The following is an 18,821-nucleotide window of genomic DNA, read 5'->3' as shown; positions in this document are numbered from 1 at the left end:
CTGTGGGGGGAGGAGGCTGGGGGGTGTCTGGGTGGGCCCCATGTCCGGGCTAGAGCGGCGTGTTGCTGGGACGAGGGGACCCGCACCCCGGGGTGCTGGCCTTCCTGGGGGCCCCGATCTGCTCCACGGAATTGCCTGCGTGTGGTCCGCTGGGCCTGACGACGCGTTCCAGGACTTGTTCATCTTCCTTTCATCTTGATAAATTCACAGAAGGAAAATCTTCCTGAGAAAAACACAAACGCTTCTCATGTTCTGTCAATAGTGTGGATTTTCTCAGATGTGAGACGCTCCAGGCCGCTGGCGGGCGGGGCTCGCGTGTCTTTACTCAAAGCCTCGGCCTCGCGGTCCGGCAGGGTCAGCGGCTGCGCGCTGGCTCCTGCCCTCCTGCCGTGCCTGCAGCCCAATCCTTTAGCTGTATTTGAACGTTTTGGGGGAGGGAATTAGTTTAAGACTGATTTCTCTTTCTTTTATTACCATCACTTAAGGATAATCTAAATGTAATTACCATGACGGAGGCATAATGCAATTCCAAATAATTACAGCCCGCTGCATATAAAACTAACAAAACTTTCCCTGTTGATTTATGGGTGCTTTGGGCTCGACATGAATTTCAAATGCTGCCTCTGGGAGCAGCACTCCAGGTAATGTGAGACCATTTTTAAAAAGCAGATTTGTGTAGTCGATTGGGGCTGAGGCGTTTTTTTCCTCTCGCCGTCGTGAGAAATTGGTTGTTACCATAGATCACAGGGACCGCTGCGAGCGCTTATGAAAGATGAATTAATTTCACTAATGCTCCGAAGCGGGCCTCTCTCGGGCAGGCTGTGTGGCGATAACCTTCCCGCAGCCTCCCTTTTCTCGCTGTGATTTATGCCGTCTTTTAGGAGATGAAACCGCCTGTGTTCGCAATCCATCTGCTGGTAAAGGAATCCTATTAACAGAGCATCTGAGCGGGGACTTAATATTGTCAGGTGAACGATGTGGCAGCTCGCCCCCCACCGCCGTGCGTGACGTGGTTTCCATTCCGGGGGTGAGAGCCTCTCTGAGCACCGGGGCGGGCATCCCGGGGGCACCCCAGCCACCGCCGTCCCATCTGCCACTGCCTGGCGCCTTCGGTGGCTTGAGGAGGCAGCTGATGGCCGTGGGCCTGGGAGCGTGGAAGGGACTGGGAAGAGGCAGAGGGGGCCCCAGCCCCGCCCACGCACACCCCGCCTCCGCTTGCCACGAGCATCTACCTCCAGGAGCTTCTGTGCCGGAGGCCCCAGCCCTCTCCACACGCGCTGACCGCAGGCTGCTCTGCTGGCCGTTGCCAGGGACCCGCCTGGACCCTGCTCCTGCTCCCCAAGGCTCACCCTGCGCCCGGGAGCCAGGCCGCTCCACGTCAGGGCCGCTCTGTGCTGTGGCTCCTGGTTCCCACGCGCTTCCACGGCCTGCAGGAAGGAGTGGCTCCAGACGGAGGACCTGTTGCCGGTTCTCCTGGAGAGGCCGAGGGGTGGGGGGCGTGTACAGCCGGGGCACGTGGAGACCCCTCCCGCCTCCCGCTGCGGCCCTGGGAGCAGGCGAGGGACCCTCGCGTGGGTTTGTCCCGGCCCCACGTCCGGCCCGGCTCCCCTGCAGCCTGCCCCAGCGGGTGACTGCTCGCCGTGTGGCCTCGGGTGCAGTTCTCGACCTCGAGGGGTCACGGGTCCCGCAGGCGCAGCACTGGACAGCGGGCTGGATTCTCAGGCAGACGTGGGCCAGGAGAGTTCAGTGAACCAGCGCTCCTGTCACGGATGCGTCGGAGCTCACGGCCGTGGTGACCTTGGCCAGGGCAGTCTGGGCAGAGGGTGGGGTTAGGAGCCCAACGCGGGGCCGAAAGGAGCGGAAGGGAGAGGCGCCCCTCGTGCGGTCTGGGTGTCGGGCGGGCGGGGGCGGTGCGTAGAGTGTGCTGTGGCCGCTGAACTAAGCAAAGAAACACGTGGCGTCCCTGGACGCAGCCTCAGGCAGCAGCTCTCTTCACTGCGTCGCTGTCTGGGTCCCGCACAGTCATGGTCCCCACGGGACCACGTGGTCTTCGCCCTCTGCCCCCACCTGTCACCACAGCACACCCCCACATGCCCCCCGCCCAGGCACCAGCCCCCGTGCTGGGGTGGACACGTGACACGCTGCCCTGGGACGTGGCTGGACATCCCAGGAGGAGACGGGACGGTCCCTCCCGGGCCGCTGGGGATCCAGGAAGTTCCCAGCGCCTCCTGGGTTCTTGCGAGGGGCGCCGGGCGGGAGCCCCTCTTCCGAAACTGCTCTGGCTGTGACGCAACCCTGTGCCGTGTGGCTGTGTAAGGTAAAAGTGACCACAGCCCTGTCACCCGCAGCTCCCGACACGGAACACCCGTTGTGACAGCGTGGCTGCCTCCCCCTCCCCCGTGCCCAGCGGGAGGTCGGGGGACACGGAGGCCCCTGACGCTGGACGGGGCAGGTGGGGACTCCGCGCGGCTTCTCCCGGCGTCTCCCGGACGTTCCTTTGGTGGGGCTGGAGCAGGAGTAAAGTCGGGGTTTTGGGGGTTCGACCGCCTCTCGGTCTCCCGGGGCCCCACGCGGCTTTCACGGCGATGACGCCACAGGCCCGGAGCCCGCTGGTGGCAGCCTCTCCCGGAAAGGGCCTCTGCACAGGCCACGCGGCCTCCTTTCAGCTGTGACGTCCGGTCACCCGTCAGGCCTGCCAGCTGCGCAGGAGGTCTTGCTGGAGCCTCCGTGCGGGGCCCCAAGCTTGACCAAGCGCGTCCTCCTTTCCCTCGGGGCTTCCCACGGCCTGGCCGACGCAGCCCTGCAGCCTTGTCCCGTCTGGGAGACCGTGGTGGCCGCGCCTCGTGGTCCCCTCCCTGCCTGGAGCGGAGCGCGGAGCCCTGCGGTCTCGCGGGTCCCGATGGAGAAAGCGTCTCGGCGCCCCGACTGCCCCGAGCCGGGCGTGTGCTCTCCCCACCCCTCGCCCCGTGCTGACGAGTGTGACCTGTCTGTTTTTCAGTGCAAGTGGTCGAGGAAAGGCTTCATCCGGACGCGGTGGTGCCTTGCGGACTGGTACGTCCACCATGGGCCCCTGTATCCCGACTCCCGGGACTCTCCCTGTTTCGTACCGGACGCTCGTGGTGTGGGGGGGCACGTCTGTCAAAGGCTGCCTGACCCCTGACCCTTTGCTCTTTGACCCCTTTTGTTCGGGTGATGCCGTGTGACACGGAGCATGGTTGCTGGACCCGTGACTCTGGTGTCCCATCACTCACACCCGCCCACCCCCCCTCCCACGGGTGCCCTGGCAGCCCCTCCCCCTGTGTCCACGTCCAGCGGTGGGTCCTGCTTCCCTGGCGTGCGCTTGGCCACCTGGGGTCAGGCCCGGGGGATGGAGGGCCGCGGTCTGGCCTGCGAGGTCCTGGGGTTGGGCTGTCTCCCTGGGGAGAGGCCCGACCTGCCGCTGGCGGACCGCTTGTCCAGGCCGAGGCTGCAGCGCATCCTTGGGAGCTGCGCCCCCACCAGGTGCCAGCGTCGGCCAGTGACCACGGCTGGGCCCTCAGCCGCCCCTCCTATTTCTACGTGGGCCCCTCACGGGAGCCGCATGGGTCAGGGCGTTCCCTGGGGCGGGGGTCTCAGGGTGCAAGGGCTGGGGGAGCCAAGACAGCCTTCGTGACCCGAACCCCCTCCCGCCCTCGGTCCCGTGGGCCGCCCACGCGTAGAGTGAGAGGGGTACAGGGTGACCTCCGGGGTCAGTGGGTCCTCTTGCAGCCTAGGAGAGAATTCAAGCTCTTTATCTGGCCCGGGGTGGGGGGAGGTTACCGTCAGGTCCGCACGCGTGTGTCACTGGGTCTTGGGGCCGGGTGCTCCCGGCTCTGCGGATGGCCGCCAACGAACGCTGCAGCCGACAGGCCGCGGAGATGCCCGGGGCTCCCCGGGCACGAGAGGCTGACGGGCTGAACCCACCTCGCCACGTCCCTGCAGGAGCCCAGGCGACGCTGGGCCCAGGGTTCCCCCGAGCGTTTTCCAGGGGCTGTGAGCGCGGGGCTTCTTCTGGGGAGTGAAATGAATCCCTTAGTGGCCCACATGGCACAGGGACCCCACGGTGAGCACTGACCCCTACAGGGGGCTTCGGGCTGCACCAGCAGCTGCTTTGGGGGATTGAGGCCCGGGGAGGGGCCTCGTCCTCTCCTTCCTCCTCCCTGTCCTCCCTCCCCACCCCCATGTTGAGGGAAGTTGCTGGGGGCCTGTGCATCTCCCGCGCTGCAGAGAAAAGCTCTCTTTTCCGTGGGCCGAGTCCCCGCGCCTGTGTGGGGACTTCACTGTGTGACGACTCCCGGTCTCGTGTGTCTTCTCCGACCGCAGCTCGGAGGAGGACACGCCCGGGGCAGCTGGGCGGCCCCAGGCGGCCTGGCGGCTCCAGCCCTCGTCACGAGCCGCCTGTCTCTGTCCCCGCAGTGCCTTTGACTTGGTGAACATCCATCTTTTCCATGATGCTTCCAACCTGGTTGCCTGGGAGACCAGCCCTTCCGTGTACTCCGGGATCCGGCACAAGGCCCTGGGCTACGTGCTCGACAGGTGGGTGCTGGGGGCTGCCCTGCCCGCCTCCGGGGAGGGTGTTGCTTGCTCTTCAAGCCACTTTTCCTCGTCTGCTTTTTCCTGTTTACCAAAAATACGACACTTGCAAGTGTCGACCCCAGGGTAATGCACACATTCTGACTCCTGCCCTGAGGCTCCCGCCGTCCCGTCCAGACGCACGGAACGGTGGGTGTCCTCACTTTCCTTCCTGTGTGGGGGGAAGGCGAGCGTGGCAGACGGAGACCTCCTGTGGCCTGGGGCCCCCCGGCAGCACCTGGGTCTTCCCGGACCGCGGCCCCCCGCGGGCGCCAGCTCTGGGCGCCTCCCAGCAGCAGCTGTTCGGGGTCTGCCCCCACCGCTGCACGCCGCCGGCCTCCCCGCTCTGCCCCTGCGTCCCGCGTCCGTGCTGCGGGCCCCTGGCCGGAGGCGGCAGCCTCGGTGGTCACCAGAGTAGGGGAGTCCCTCCCGCCTCCTGCCCAGGCTCCCAGCACCTCCCACTGCCCGGGCCTGCCCCACAGTTGGTTGTCGGGACCCTCCCGCCTGAGCCCTCTGGGGCCCTCCATCTGTCTGCCGTGGTCTCGTGTGACCTTTCGCAGGGTCAGTGCTGATGGGCTGTCATGTGGGAGAGAAAGGCTGCCCCTCACGCCCAGTTAACAGGCTGCATGTGGTCTTGATTTCCCGGAGCCCGGCCAGCAGCCGAGTCCTCAGCTGGGGTCCTCTCCCAGCAGCGCCCGTGCCCTGAGTGGGGCCCGCGGTACACTTGGGCTCGTGGTGGGGTCTCAGATTTCCCCGGGCCCCCGGACCCCTAGTTGTGCCTGTCCTGTGTGCGTGCTCGGCCGGGACGTGCCCTGGACAGAGGGGAAAGCCGGGAGCCTGCCCGCTGCACCATTCACCAGGACGCGACAGTGGCCACCAGTTCACCTCCAGGGCCCCTGAGATCAGGTCCCTTGCCCCGTCCAAGGCCCCCACGTGGGGGACACGGGGGTCTGCTTGCCCTCACCGTCTGCAGCCAGGTGCTCCTTGGGCCAGGCGTCCCGGCGTGGACTGAGCTGAGCCGGGGCCACTGGAGGCAGGGAGGGGCAGCGCGTGCCGGTGCGGACTGAGCTGGGTCAGGCCCACCGGAGGCAGGGAGGGGCAGGGCGTCGTGGCCTTCCCCTCTCGGGATCGCGCGTGCCAGCCACCAGCATCGCCCAGTCTGTGCTGAGGCCCCGGCTGTCAGCCCTCGGGGGCACCAGCCTGACACGCTGGCTAGAACATGCTGTCTCAGCTCAGGAGAAGGCGAAGCGGCGCGTGTGGTCACATCAGACGCGGACGGCCCTCCTGGGAGGGGTCGCCTCGCAGCAGCCAGACCGGCCTCCCTGTGCTACCCGGCTGGGGCTCTGTAGTCCCGCGGGCCCTCTCTGGGGCCTGCGTCAGAGCCGGAGCTGAGCTGGGTGGGAGTGAGCTGGTCTTGGCGACTGTGGTCAGGTTGTCACGCGCATGGCCCCAACGCCGCTGCCCTGCGTCCCCAGGAAGGCAGCCTCTGGGTCTCGGGCCCTCCCGGGCCCTGCGTTCCCACGAAGGCTTGTGTGGGGCGTTCAGCCAGCCGCGTCCGGACCTCCGCCGCGCGGGGCCAGGCCGCCCGCACAAAGGGCCGCGCTGTCGGCGGTGAATGACAGGCCGCCCTTTCATCGGGGCTGCTAACCTTTTGGCAGCCACCAGCAGACTGCATTCTCCCTGCCGGGCGGGAGGACAATGCCATGCTGGGCCTTTGAATGGACGCCGCCACCAACAGTGCCCCATTCAGCGTTGGGAACCCCTGGGAACATTGTCTGCGGCTGGCGTGGACGCAGGGAGACAGCGCGGGGGTCTGAGCAGAGCCTGCCTTCCCAGCGTAATCTCTCTGTAAAGCTCGCAGGCCCGCGTTTCCGTCTGAGTGCGGGTGTCGGGCCCGGGAACGGTGGCACCTCAGCCCAGGTCCTGTCTCCACGCGCCGGCGCAGGGACCTTGGGTTAAAATCAAGAGGCGCCCGGTGCTGTTTGCAACTTTTCTGTGAATCTGAGATTATTCCAAAATAAAAAGCTTATTTAAAAAAAAAACAAACCGAGAGGCAAACTCCCATCTGAAGTGTGTGACCTTTCAGAAGTGTTTCTGCCTAGGGCAGTGCCCGCCGTGGGTGCGCGTCCCCTGCAGAGCACGGCACCTGTGACGCCCGTGGCGGAGCCGCCTCGCGATGATGGGCTTAGTGGGAAAGATTCCCTTTGGAGACGTCGGAAAATAGGATTTCCAGTTAGTAAAGGGCGGCCAGTGGGTCCGTCTAGGTTTTTATGGCAAATGATAATGGATGTTTTTGTGCAGTATTTTTTTTTTTGCTTTACATGTCTTGTTCTGGGACTTCCCTGGCAGTCCCGTCGTTAAGACTTTGCCCTTCCAGTGCAGGGGGTGGGGGTTCAGTCCCTGGTCGCAGAACTAAGGTCCCCCATGCCATGGGGCACGGCCAAAAAAAAATTTTTTTTTTAATCTCTTGTTCTTAAAGGTTAAAAGAAGACAAACCGCTAATGAGCAAAGAGCGCCAGGCCCAGAGACTCCGGGGTGGGCGGTGTTGGGGCCTCTGCGCAGGGCCTGGGGTCCTGTCCACCTGGAGCGGTGGCTCGGACCCTCCCTGGGGCTCTGGGGGGCCGTGCGGGCCGCGTGCACCTTTGCATCCACGGTGGGGGCGGGCAGGCCCTCTCCCGGCGCCGTCACGCTCTTGGGGGGCGTCTGGGCGTTAACCCAGTAACAGAGACCACCTCTACACCCTCCTTCCTGGACCCCCCCAAGCTTTCGCCGTGAGATAAGATGTTTTTCCACAAGTGACAGGGCTCTTGTGTCTCCCTTTGCAGTGCAGCCCGGCCAGGTCCACAGGAACCTTTTTACATCACAACTGTGACATCTCAGCATAAAGCGCCCTTGTCCCCCAGTGTCCCTGCGCACACCGCCCACTGTCACAGCGCTGGAGTTAATCTGGTCCACATTGGGACATTTAACTTTTATGTCCGGTCAAAGGAGCTGTTTCATGCTCATTTGGGGCTTTCAGAGAAAATGATTGCCAGCAAAATTATGCTGCCGGAACAATTCGGAGCAATTAGTTTCCCAGGGCGCGGCGGTGTGATGCGGCCTCCACGCAGCTCCCCTTTGTCGTCCTGCGGGCGGCCATCCGTCAGCTGTCAGCCGCTCAAAGACCCTCGTCTCAGGGCTTCTCTTCGGGCCGTTCCCAGAACGCGGCTCGCCGGTCAGCCCGCAGAAGAAAAGCCGCCAGTCTCCAGGCGGAGGCAGGCTGTGTGCTAAGGGTGGAGGTCACCAGGGCGCCCCGCGTGGCCGGCCGCAGCAGAGCCGTGGCTCCAACAGCCCCGAGCACGGGCGGTGGGTCTCTGGCTCCCAGCTCCCCACTCAGGCCTCCCTCAGGCCTGGAGGCCCGGGTGGCCGCTGTCCCTTGTCTGTTTGGAGCCCCGCTTGGACGCAGGCGTCTGGAGCCCGCTAGGCAGCGTCCTCACGGCCCCAGCTCCTCCCCAGCCCGAGGGCTGGGCTCCCGCGTGTTCCTGGTGTTGGGCGTCCAGAAAGGTGTGGAAGGCTACGGTGAAAGCCACGCGCCCTCCACTCAGCGTCAGGTTTACGTTTTTCCCTGCTTGTCCTTTTGTTCGGAAGTAAAATGAGGGGGCCGCCGATGTCCCATGTTCCCCATCCCGAGCCCTCATCGTGCCTCCTCCCCCCATCCTGACCCAGCACCTGTCCTCCCCGGACCCTGTGCACACCCCTGGACCACGTGTGTGCGGTGCTGTATGTTGTTATTGCAGGTTTGTATCCTCTGTGTTTGAGGGACGCAGGCTTCCGTGAGCACCGCGTGAACGGCTCGTGTCCTGTCTCTGTTGTGTCCACACTCCAGCTCCGTGCCCCCTGTGGCAGCTCCCTCCGTGTTCGTAGGCCATTTTGCTGGCCTTCCTTCGGGGTGTTCTCAGGGTTTCGCCAGCGTTCAGGACATCTCGCCTTCTCTGCTGGATGCTGGCGTGCTCACCCAGGCTGGGGACCGCAGGATGGTCTGCCTCTCCCGAAAGCCTGAGGTTCACCGTTGTTTCCGACGTTCGTTGGTATCAAAGGTCTTAAAGGCTCCCTCAGCTTTCTGAGCTTCCAGCTCTTGTTTTCTCTTCCGGGTACGTGGGGAACCACGTGGCCCCAGGAGGCTAAGGGTCTTCGCTTCTCTGGCTTATGGTGGCCTCTGAGCAGAAAAGGTGTATTTAGTATCGTGATGCTATTTAAAGACCAGGTGAGAGTAACTGCTGACAGGAAGCTCAGCCGGACGCCCGCAGGAAGGCTGCACGCTGCATCCCTGCCCTGCAGACCGCTGTCCTCAAAGGGAGAGTGGACGTCCAGAGGATGACAAGCCCAGAGGGTTGAGCGGTGCCGGGGATGGAGGGCCTGAACCCTGCTGTGCCCTGGCGCAGCTCCAGAGGCTGGAGCCCATCTCGGTGCACAGACAGGAGACGCGGGCCCAGGCCCGAGCCGGAGCGACGGTGCGATTCCTGCAGGCCCCGCAGCCACAGACCTTCCTCGCCCTCAGCTCTGGAGTCTGCCAGCCTGGGATCAGGGGCCAGCGTGCTGGGCTCGGGTGGGGCTGCTTCCCGCTGGTCGATGCCGGCTGCCTTCTTGCCGTGTCCTTAGGCGGCACAAGAAGCCCTGGTGCCTCTTCTCACGAGGACCTGTCCCGTCGGATCAGGGCCACCCTCATGGCCCCGTTTGACCCAAATCCTCTCCGGTACTGTCTCGAGGGCGCTGGGGCTCCAACCTAAGAGTTTGGGGACAGTCCAGTGCCCGCGGGGCCTCAAGGCCTCATTCCAACAGCTGAGCTCCTCCATCAGCCGGCTGAGACCAGAGGGCGCTTCAGGGACGGGGCGCACTCACCAGAAACTTGTGGCAGAGCGTGGGTTTCGTGACTAGCGCCTCACCAGCCACAGCGGCTGGCCTGGGGCCCTCTCCGCGTCCTGCTGCCCGAGGCTGTGGCCTTGCTATGCTGTGACTTCCCCGGCTCCACCCCACGCAAGCGGCTGAGGGTCCGTGTGTCACCCGTGCTAGGGAGCCCCGTGCCTGGCCTGCCCGCCGCAGAAGGCATGCGTGACGTCGCAGGCCACTGGGGCGCCAGGCCTGGGAGATGCCGGCTGGAGGGGTGTGTGGCGCTGGCAGGCGGGCGGCTGGGACCCCCCAAGGCCCGTGCGTCCCTGGGACCCGGCCTGACACCCAAGGAGCGGTCGGGTGTGGGGAGCGCGCCCGGCCCGGCTCAGGCTCTGTCACCAGGTGTGTCCTTCCTGCCTTCGCATGGGATCCTTCCCCTCTGTCTCTGTCTCACGTGCGTCTGGGACAAACCACCTCCCCACAGGCTCCCTGTGCCAGCAGCTGTCACGACAGGGGACTGTCCCCCGGGGCTGCCAACCCGAGCCCGCAGCCAGCACACAGCCCGCGTGCAGGGCAGAGGGACGTGCGCAGTCCTGAGAACAGCGCCCAGGAAGGTCAGCCTGTTGAAGGAGGCTCAGGCGCACGTGAGAGAAACCCTGCGAGGCGATGCTTCGAGACGGAGGGACTCTCCGAAGGCCCTGAAGTAGGCGTCCCAGGCGTAGGAGCCTCCTGCGCCCGTGTTTGTCTGTTTCAGGTTGTTTGACCTGAGCACATGGCGAGCCCGAGGTTGGTTTCCACCATGTTCAGTAGCTGGAAATAGCGAAGGAAGGACCCTGGAGTCCAGCCTGATGGGCAGCCCGACGGCCTGGCGTCTGTCTCCCTGCTGCCCGGCGTTCCAGGGAGAAACGTTGTGACCTCGGACACTTCACCTGTGGCTCCTTCAGGGCTGTCGCCTCCGCCGTCAGGGTCTTCAGCCACGAGGCACGTCCGCGGCCCCTTCCTTCCTCGCGGGGCCGCCTGAGCGGGTGGGGGCGCGTCTGCACAGCGGGGTCCGTCACCTGATGAAATCGCCCGTCAGAGCGGAAAGAGGCTCCGTTTTTAGCACCTGAAACACTGAGCTTTATGGCCCGTCTTGTAATTCTCTTTCTGAAGCGGGCGTACGGTATTGACGCAGACCTACTGTTTAATCATAACAGCTCCTGACAAGGTAATTAATTTTAAAACAGTGCTTTTTTCCTGCTGGTCCAAATGGCACTATATAGAAATTAAAAGTGAGGGCCGCGGGCGCGGCCTGGCACTCGGGCGATTGCCTCGCGGTGACAGCCCCTCCATCTCGCCTCCGACGCCGGTGTTATTGATGGGCTCGGGCCATTACATCAAAAAGAGCAGGGCGCCGGAATATGATAAAGTTTAGGGTTTTAATGATAGAATTACAAGATTCGAGACAAGCTGATGAAATCACCTCACCAGTCGCCACAAGCCACCCCGTCCATCACCAGAAAGAGGCCGAGGGGGCCGGGTGCTAGGAAGGCCGCCGGACACAGCGCCTCCTCCTTCCGAAGCCCCAGAGCGTTTCAAAGTTGATTCAGTCTGATAGTAAATCTGACATTTGTTATTTTTTTAAAAAGGAAATTACCTCGAAATGGGTTCTGCCGTTTCATCAGCCAGTCGTTTGCATCCTGATTCAGTGTCAGCGCTGCTTCCTGGTCCCCGGAGAGGACCGTGTGCCGGGCTTCAGCCTCGCCCAGCTCACCTGACGCCCGCCCGGCTCCACGTGCCCCCAGGAAGCCGGCCGCCGGGGGAATGGGCTCAGGCCTGGGCCTGGCCTCCTGCAGGTCCCTCGGCTCCTGGGCCCCAGGCCGCCTCCCCGGCGGGTCCTTGGTGGCCCCGGGAGCGGGAGTGGGGCTGTGACCTCCTCCAGCGCCTTCAGACACCGTCCAAGGCGCGTGGCCCCGAAAAACGTGGAGCCCCCGCCTGTCCCACCACAGGGCTGCAGCACGGCTCTCGGAGCCAGGACGTCGCGCACGGTGCTGGCTCGAGAAATAGCTCAGGGTCGGAGGCGGCTGTGGACTCTCTAGCCTCACGTCTGTGCTGTGTCCCGTCTCCTTGCTCCGTGTTCCGTGTGACCCGACGCCACATGACGTGTAGGAAGCCGTGGGAGGCAGGGGGTTTGCCTGTGAGTCCAGCGGCTTCACCCCCTCCCCACACCGGCTCTTCTCATGGGCTCAGGGCTCCTGGGCTTCCGAAGAAACAGGAGTTGCTAAACCGTCAGAAAAAATTGTGTAGGTTTGTTGACTTTTAAAGTGTCTCTGCCCAGGAAGGGCGACAGCTCTCCCTCCCTTCAGCAAGTCAAGTTGAAGCTTTACTTTGGTTTCGTTTTTCTTAAAAAGTGAATAATAAGGACGAAAGGAAAAAGACATCCCTTGGAGTGGCGTGAGGGCCGCGTGGTGGCGCGAGGAGGCGCCGTGTAACTGCTGAGCACGGGCCTTGTGGGGTCCCAGGTGTGGCGCCAGCCCGCTCCCCGACCCCCTGACCCGGGGACACCCTGAGAGCATCCCCCAGGCCTCTGCTCAGAGGCCGCCTTGCTGGGCCAGGGGCATGGGGCTGGGGTGGGGGCAGGCAGGAGGCCGGGAGCTGTCCCTGAGGGCCTCCCGGGGGGGCTGGAGTCCACCAGCCTCCGGGAGCTGCAGGGACTGGATGGTCCTCGCACCGGCCGCACGGCTGCCGGGCGCAGAGGGGGTGACGTGGGGGTCGCTGAGCCACGAGGCTGGAGGGCGAGGGCGCAGCCCCGTTCCCTGCCCCCCACCCCCAGGCGCAGGCCCCGGGGCGCAGGCGGCTCTGGCGTCCGCACACAGCCAGCAGGGCTGTGGTGAGTAGAACAGGTTTGGGATTTTTTAAGAACAACGTGGCGGAACCCCAGTGGGGGTGTTTCAACCACTCGCTGGGCCTGGGAGGCGGGGCCTGGAGGGACGTGGCTGCTTCTCCTTTCCTGCGGGGCTGGTGCCCAGGGCACCCCCCCAGCCAAGAGATGGGTGACCGCGGGGGCCGTGCCTCGCGCTCCTGATGGGGGCACCCCTGTCGGCCTTCCCAGGAGCCTTCGCGGGTTCTCGGGGGTATTTTCTTCTAAAGACGTTTAACAACAGAAAAAGAGGAACTTTTTTCAAGGTGGCTCAGCCCCCTGCCGGCTGACGGTCGGTGGGGGCGGGTGCCGGGCGGGCTGGGGGTCCTGGACGCCTCCCTGCATTTTCATCCCTGAGCCGTGTGGCCTCCACAGGAAGACGTAACTTTCACACAGGAAGTGGCATTGCTGAATATCTGCACTGTTAATGACAGGCTGTTAAAATATGTGCTTTGTCCTCAAAGTCATGTGTATGAGAATCAATCCAACTAAACAGGAAAACAAGCATTTTCGTGAACTCAGCTGCGTGATGCAGCGATTAATATGCAAGAAAACATGGAAGCAGCTGAGACGCCTCCTGGAAGAACTTCAGCAAGAAGGGCTTCCCTGTAAGAAACCCTGTTATTTAAAAGCAAACAGGAATAAGTAAAAGATCTGCAGAAAAGGAGAGTCTCAGAAAGCCCCACGCAGTCTGGGGCCTCTTGTTCTGTGCAGACTCAAGGGGACGAGGACTGAATGTTGAACAAAGGGTTTGCGTCAGTTGCCATTGGGAAAATCGATAAACTAAGATCCCTTCTTCACACAGAGTTCCAGGTGGATTAAAGGCTGCCCCACGCGCTCTGCCGGGAAGACGAGAGGACGTGTCGGGAGTCAGCCTGTGGGGAGAAGGGCCCGCAGCCGGGGGGACGTGGGCGCGTTTCCTGCATGAAGATTAAGGCTCGTGTGCAGCAGAAGTACCCTCAGCACAGACGGCATCCCCATCACACTTTACGGGGAGACGCCCAGAGCTCAAAGGGCAGGAAGCTGGGAACCGGAAAGAAAAGCAGGCCAGGCACCAGCCGCACGCACGGGGAGGGGACGGCCAGCTCGCCCTCCCGGGGTGCGGACGGGACGGAGGCAGCCCCTCCAGCCGTCGCAAGACAGTGGTGATGTCCCCGCTCCCCGTCAACTTGTCATTCTTGGGCGAGGGCATCAAGCTGGGAGACCACTGCCCAGGGCGGGGGCGCACCGCTCCCTCTGCACTCGGGGTGGGGCCGGGCCCGCGGCACCCGGCTGCTCGCTGACCGGCCAGGAGCTTCTGCGTTGACTGGGTGACTGGTGCTCCCTGGCTCTGCCCGCTTTTAACACTTAGTTTCTCAGAGTCCATTGTGGCGCCTGGGCCGTGGGGACAGCGCCTCACCCTGCACCCATGGGCCGGCCGCTCGGTCTCAGTGGGCGTGTCAGTGCGGCCACTGCTGGGCAGCGAAGCCGGGGACCCGGGTCACCGAGCCTCCCGCCCTCTGCACGGGCCGCACGTCTGCTCTGCAGGTTGTCTTGTGAACGAGGGTTCGCGTTCTGCGTTGAGTCGCAGGTGACCAGCGCTTGCTTCCTTTGCCCTCGAGGCCAGCATGGCCGGGATCCTGCTGCCGCAAGGGCGGGGGTGGGGGGATGCGTGGAGGGCTTGGGTGGTGTCCTGGCCTCTTACAGGGGAAGAGAGGTCTGTAAGGGGGTTGCTGACATGTCACTGCCACGTTTGCTGTGTGTGCGTGTTTCAGCTGAAAAATCTTTATGCAATAAATTGATTGGTTTAAAGTATGTGGGAAAAGGTTTTTGAGCACGGCAGTACCTGGCTTAAAAGAAGAAGACGTAAACGATCTTACTTTGTAGCTTTGAAACGTACTCTTGGGGATGAGATACGACACTGAGAATGAAGTGCCCTCTGATGGGAGGAAGTGTCCACAGGCCACACGGAGGCGGCCTGGGCGCACGTGGGTCACCTGCTCCCGGCAGATCTCCTGTGTCCCCGCTGGAGACGTTTTCCTTCCCCGATGTGGCGTGGGCTGTCGTTTCCCAGCACGCGTGGCTCTCACGCCCCGGCCCAGCAGACGGGGCCGCGCTCGTGCACACACCTCGGTGCTGGCCAGCTGAGCGCCGTCTGGGGCCACGTGTTGGTACACGGTCGCTGGGGTGAGAGTCTCCTTCCACGGGAGATGGTAGGAAATGCACGTGTCGGGGGCACAGGGGCGAGGCCGGGCGTGGCGGGCTCCGTGCCTCAGTAACCCCTCTCCTTCTCTCCTCCCAGAATCATTGACCAGCGATTCGAGAAAGCATCCTACTTTGTCTTTGGCGACTTCAACTTCCGGCTGGATTCCAAGTCCGTGGTGGAGGTAGGCCGCGCCGGGAGCCTCACACGTGTCCGGTCATGTTGGGAAAACAGTGGAAGCCCATGGGGCCTGATGGGTGCGTTCCCACCGTCCTGCTCGCTGGTTCTATTTAAGGCAGAAACTCCTAACCGAGGACGTTTTACGGTCAAGAGGGGGCTCTTACGGGAAGTGGGGGCGAGCGGGAGCCCCTCGGAACGAGTCGTTGGGTAGCTGTCGGGTTGCCGGCCGTCGGCACACGCGCGCTGTGCGTGGAGGCTCCGTGGTCGGCCGTCGGGAGAGGGAGGGGGAGGAAGCTCCCCTTGAGAAGGTGGCCCCCGGTCAGCTGTACGCGGCCAGGCCCGCCAGTCCGCAGGAATCGGGGTCCCTGGGGGGACGCCCACGCTGAATACCCGGCCCCGATGGAACGCATGGCCTGGATCGCGGCCTCCTCCACCCCGGGCCGCCCGCGCCAGGAAGGTCCGCGCCCTGGGCCCCGCCGCCGCCCCACTCTGCTCTCGTGGGGCTTCAGCGCTGATGGCGGCGCCCAGGCTGCGGTAAGGGGCCCGCCTGCCGCCTGGGGGTGGGACAGAGGCCGTCGTGCGCAGGGACTGGCGCAGGCCTGTCCAGCGCGGGGCGCACACGGGGGTGCGCATGCAGCGGTGGTGGGCGCAGCAGTAGGAGACCCCGTGGCCCCCGCCTGCCCCCTCCCTTGGGCACCTCAGGTGCCGGCAGGCCCCCCCCCGCTCCACAGAAGGTTGTCTCTTAAACCTGCGCGGTGAGGGGCGCCTGATTGTGGGAGGGGCTTTCGGCCACTCGCAGTGTTTTCACACAGACGAGTGGACTCCACGGAGGACTGTGGACCCTGCGACCGGCTCTGCTGACGTCTCTTCCCTCGTTTCGCATTTGGCTCTGTCAGCAACCAGGGCCCAGGGTCCCGTGGGTCCCGCACCTTCTAGCCGTGGGTGCGATGCCCGTGCGCGCGTGGTGCTGTGCAGGGCGCAGGGAGCCAGCCTGGTGCCCTCCCGCTGGCGCCCTCGGCCCAGCGCCGCCTCCAGGGGTCCTAGCCTCACAGGCTTTCCTGAGATGAGCCTCCAAGCGCAGGTCACTTCTGGCCGGTACTTGGGCCCGGTGAGTCTGCTGTGCCCGGAGCAGCCCGGCCCCGCCCCCGCTCTCCCGAGGGGCCCGCCTGAAGGGCCCTGGGCAGACCGCAGCTGATGGACGGGAGCCGCCAGCCGCCGCATGTTAGGAAGAGCTCGGGGACGTTTCCAAACTGGCCTTTTCCTCCTCAGCAGAACAAATGCCACACAAAGGGCAGAGGCTCTGAACGAACAAGGGCCAAGTTGTCACGGGACGCGTGGCGCGTGCGGGGCTCTGGTTTCCGTGCGGGGTGCTGAGCTGGGCACGTGGCCCCGGGGGGTGGGGTGGGCACCAAGGCAGCGGGGGCGGCACAGTTAGGGCACCTGGAGAGGTGCTGTTTTCCTTTTCTTACCGAGTGGGATGCGGAGGACCCGGTCCCAGGCGTAAGGAGGTGTGTGCAGGCGTGAGAGGGTGGGTGTGAGTGGAGCTGGGCTGACCGCGGGAAGCCCCCCTCCCACACGTCTCTGCCTAGCGCCCTTTCTCCTGACCTTTCACCTCCAGACTTTGGCTTGACCTCAGGGACCCATCCCGTTGCCTAGAGTAAGGACGCCTGCCCCGCGGTGGCCGCGCAGGTGGCCAGTGCTGGCCGGGGTCATGATGACTCTGGACGCGGCCGGGAGGTGCTGCCCACGGCTGGGCTGCTCTGTCCTTCTGCGTTTCCTCCCAGAGGAGGGGGTCAGGGCTGCAGGAGCGGGACCGGCGGCGCACACCCTTGACCGCGGGCGAGGAGGGGGCAGACCCTGAGCAGGGACGCCGGCACTCAGTTCCTGGTCAGCAGCAGCCCGCGGTCAGTCCCCAGGGTGGCAGAGCCTCGAGGAGCCAGCTGCGGAGGCCGGGGGGGGGGGGGGGGGCTCGCCCGCGTGCCGAGGGGCTGCCTGGTCTGTGGGTCCGCGGTCAGACCCCCGAGAGCAGGCGCGTTGTTCTGAAGGCCCCCTGGGGACCCCGAGGGCCTCCGAGGACCGGCAGCCTGGACGTTCCAGGCTGAAGCCCCGCCTCTGACGGGCTGCCCAGGTCCTAATACGTCCTCCAGCTTCCTCTTCCTCTTCCTTCAGGAACGCGCGGGGGTCTTCACTCTTGGGTGCTTTCCCAGCTCATTAGCTGGCTGAGGTGAGGAATTGCTTGAAATGCTGTTTCCTGTGTACGGTTCTCGCACACAGCTGATTTTTCAGGGATGCAGAATTGTGTGCACAAGCCTCCCTCCTGGGCCCTGAGGGTCCCGCCCTGGCCTCCCCGGCCCTCGGCCTGGCTGCCCCTGCCCCGCGGCCCTGGTGTCCCGCCGTCTGGGCAGCTGCTGGGACAGATCCAGTGCTGGCCGAGCCCACCCGGCACAGTCTGGGGCCCAGAGGGCGCGGGTGTCCCCCTCCTGGTGTCTGCTGCCCTCACCCCCGTCTGCTCCTGTCCCCCCCAGTATGCTCCCCTCCCCCCGATGTCTGCTCCCCTCCCCCCAGTGTCTGCCCTCCCCCACCCCCGTCCGCTCCCGTCCTGCGTGGGTGGCCGTGGCGGAGGTCAGGTGCACAGGTGCACAGGTGCAGGGCGGCAGGGCAGCTGCTTGTAAAGAGCATGGACGTCCGCGTTTGTGTGGTCCCCTCCCCCGGGGAGGTCAGCTCATCAGCAGTAAATCCTCCATGCGCTCTAGGTTAGGCATTTTCATGTGTCTTAATTAGAAGCCCTGCTGCCCCTGTGGGGACCCCACGTCCGTGGTGCTGGGAGGCCGGAGGGCCCCAAGGCGGGGACAGGTCCTGAGGACACGAGGGCCACCTGCGCAGGGAGGCAGCGAGCGCAGACCCCCCACCCCACCCCGCCCCACGTGTGCGCGGGGTCCTGAGGTCTCCCGGTGAGAGGGCACAGCCAGCAGAGTCTCAGGGGCCGGAGAGGGTTCTGGTGGGAGTGGCTGGGGCCTGGCTGCACCCCCGCCAGACATGGTTGTTCTGAGCGCAGCTCTCCCAGCGGCGCCCGTTGTAGGCGTCGGGCTGGCTCTGCTCCAGGAGACCCCGGTCCACTGGGACCACGGCGCCTCCCTCGCGGAAGCGGTGGCTTCACCGGGCCCCGTTCGGCCTCCTCGCGCCTCTTCTGGGGGCCGCCCAGCGTGTGGCGGCGCATCTAAGTGGACCTGGATGTCCCCCGGGAGCCCCCGCCGCCGTGCTCCGGGCTCGCCCACAGCGGCTCGCGGGGTGCTGGCCCTGTCCGCTGCTGCTGCAGACGTGCGCTCCAGCCGTGCCCCGTCTCGTGAGAAGCCCAGGGCTCCGTTGTGCAGGGCCGTGAATCTGGCACTTTCAGAGGGGGAGGCGTCACTGGTGCTCCGTTGAATCACGTGCTCGATAAATAAACACATGTGTCTGAGGTCTGTGTGTTAACTTTCGGAGGGTCTTCGCGTGCACGTGGGCCTGGGCATAGGCGGCTGTTCGGTCGACAGAAGCTTTACTTACATGTTTGCACAGTTTGTTATGCAAGTAAAGCTAACCAACGGGACATGATTTTTATTCCAAACACGTGGAATGTGATTTTTGGTGTGGGGCGTTTTTAGGGCCGTTTGGTCAAATGAAGACTTAGGCCCTGGAATGAAAGACGGTCTTCCCCGCACGCCTCGTCAGCACAGTCATCAGCTGTTCCCGAAACGTCCCGGCTGTGCGGGAAGCTGCCAGGCGGCCCTGAGGCTGAGCGCCCTGGGGGAGGAGCAGGGGTCCGACCGGGGGATCTTAAACGGACAGCGTGGCGCGTGACGTCCGGACCCCGCCCTCGCGCCTGCGTCCGCCCTCCGGGTCACCACGTCACCTTTGGCTCCAGACGTGTGCAGCCGATCGAGAACTTACAGTGAACTTGGTATGTCCTGAAGCTCCCGCTGAAGACACAGCTTGTGCCTGGTGGCACCTTCCGATGTTGCGTTTCGTGTCCCTGCCTGTGCCAGCGTCCCCGGACAGACGGCGCGGCTGGAACACCGGTCTGGAGGCGGAAGTCTGAGGTCGGGGAGGCTCCCTCCTGCCTCCTCG

General features: G+C 64.5%; 1 protein-coding gene across 4 annotated transcripts in view; it reads left to right on the top strand.

Moving 5' to 3' along the window:
* Positions 1-18,821, top strand: part of INPP5A (inositol polyphosphate-5-phosphatase A) — a 173,752-nt gene that overhangs the window by 126,793 nt on the left and 28,138 nt on the right. For all 4 annotated transcript variants that reach the window (XM_057734837.1, XM_057734839.1, XM_057734838.1 and 1 more), the window contains exons 7-9: positions 2,999-3,051; positions 4,435-4,554; positions 14,637-14,721. In XM_057734837.1, the coding sequence (XP_057590820.1) occupies positions 2,999-3,051; positions 4,435-4,554; positions 14,637-14,721 (258 nt within the window). The remainder of the gene's footprint in view (positions 1-2,998; positions 3,052-4,434; positions 4,555-14,636; positions 14,722-18,821) is intronic.

This window comes from Hippopotamus amphibius, chromosome 5 (assembly GCF_030028045.1).
Source record: "Hippopotamus amphibius kiboko isolate mHipAmp2 chromosome 5, mHipAmp2.hap2, whole genome shotgun sequence".
NCBI lineage: Eukaryota > Metazoa > Chordata > Mammalia > Artiodactyla > Hippopotamidae > Hippopotamus > Hippopotamus amphibius.
The sequence above is the reverse complement of the archived record's forward strand: the minus strand, read 5'-3'. Positions and strand labels throughout refer to the sequence as shown.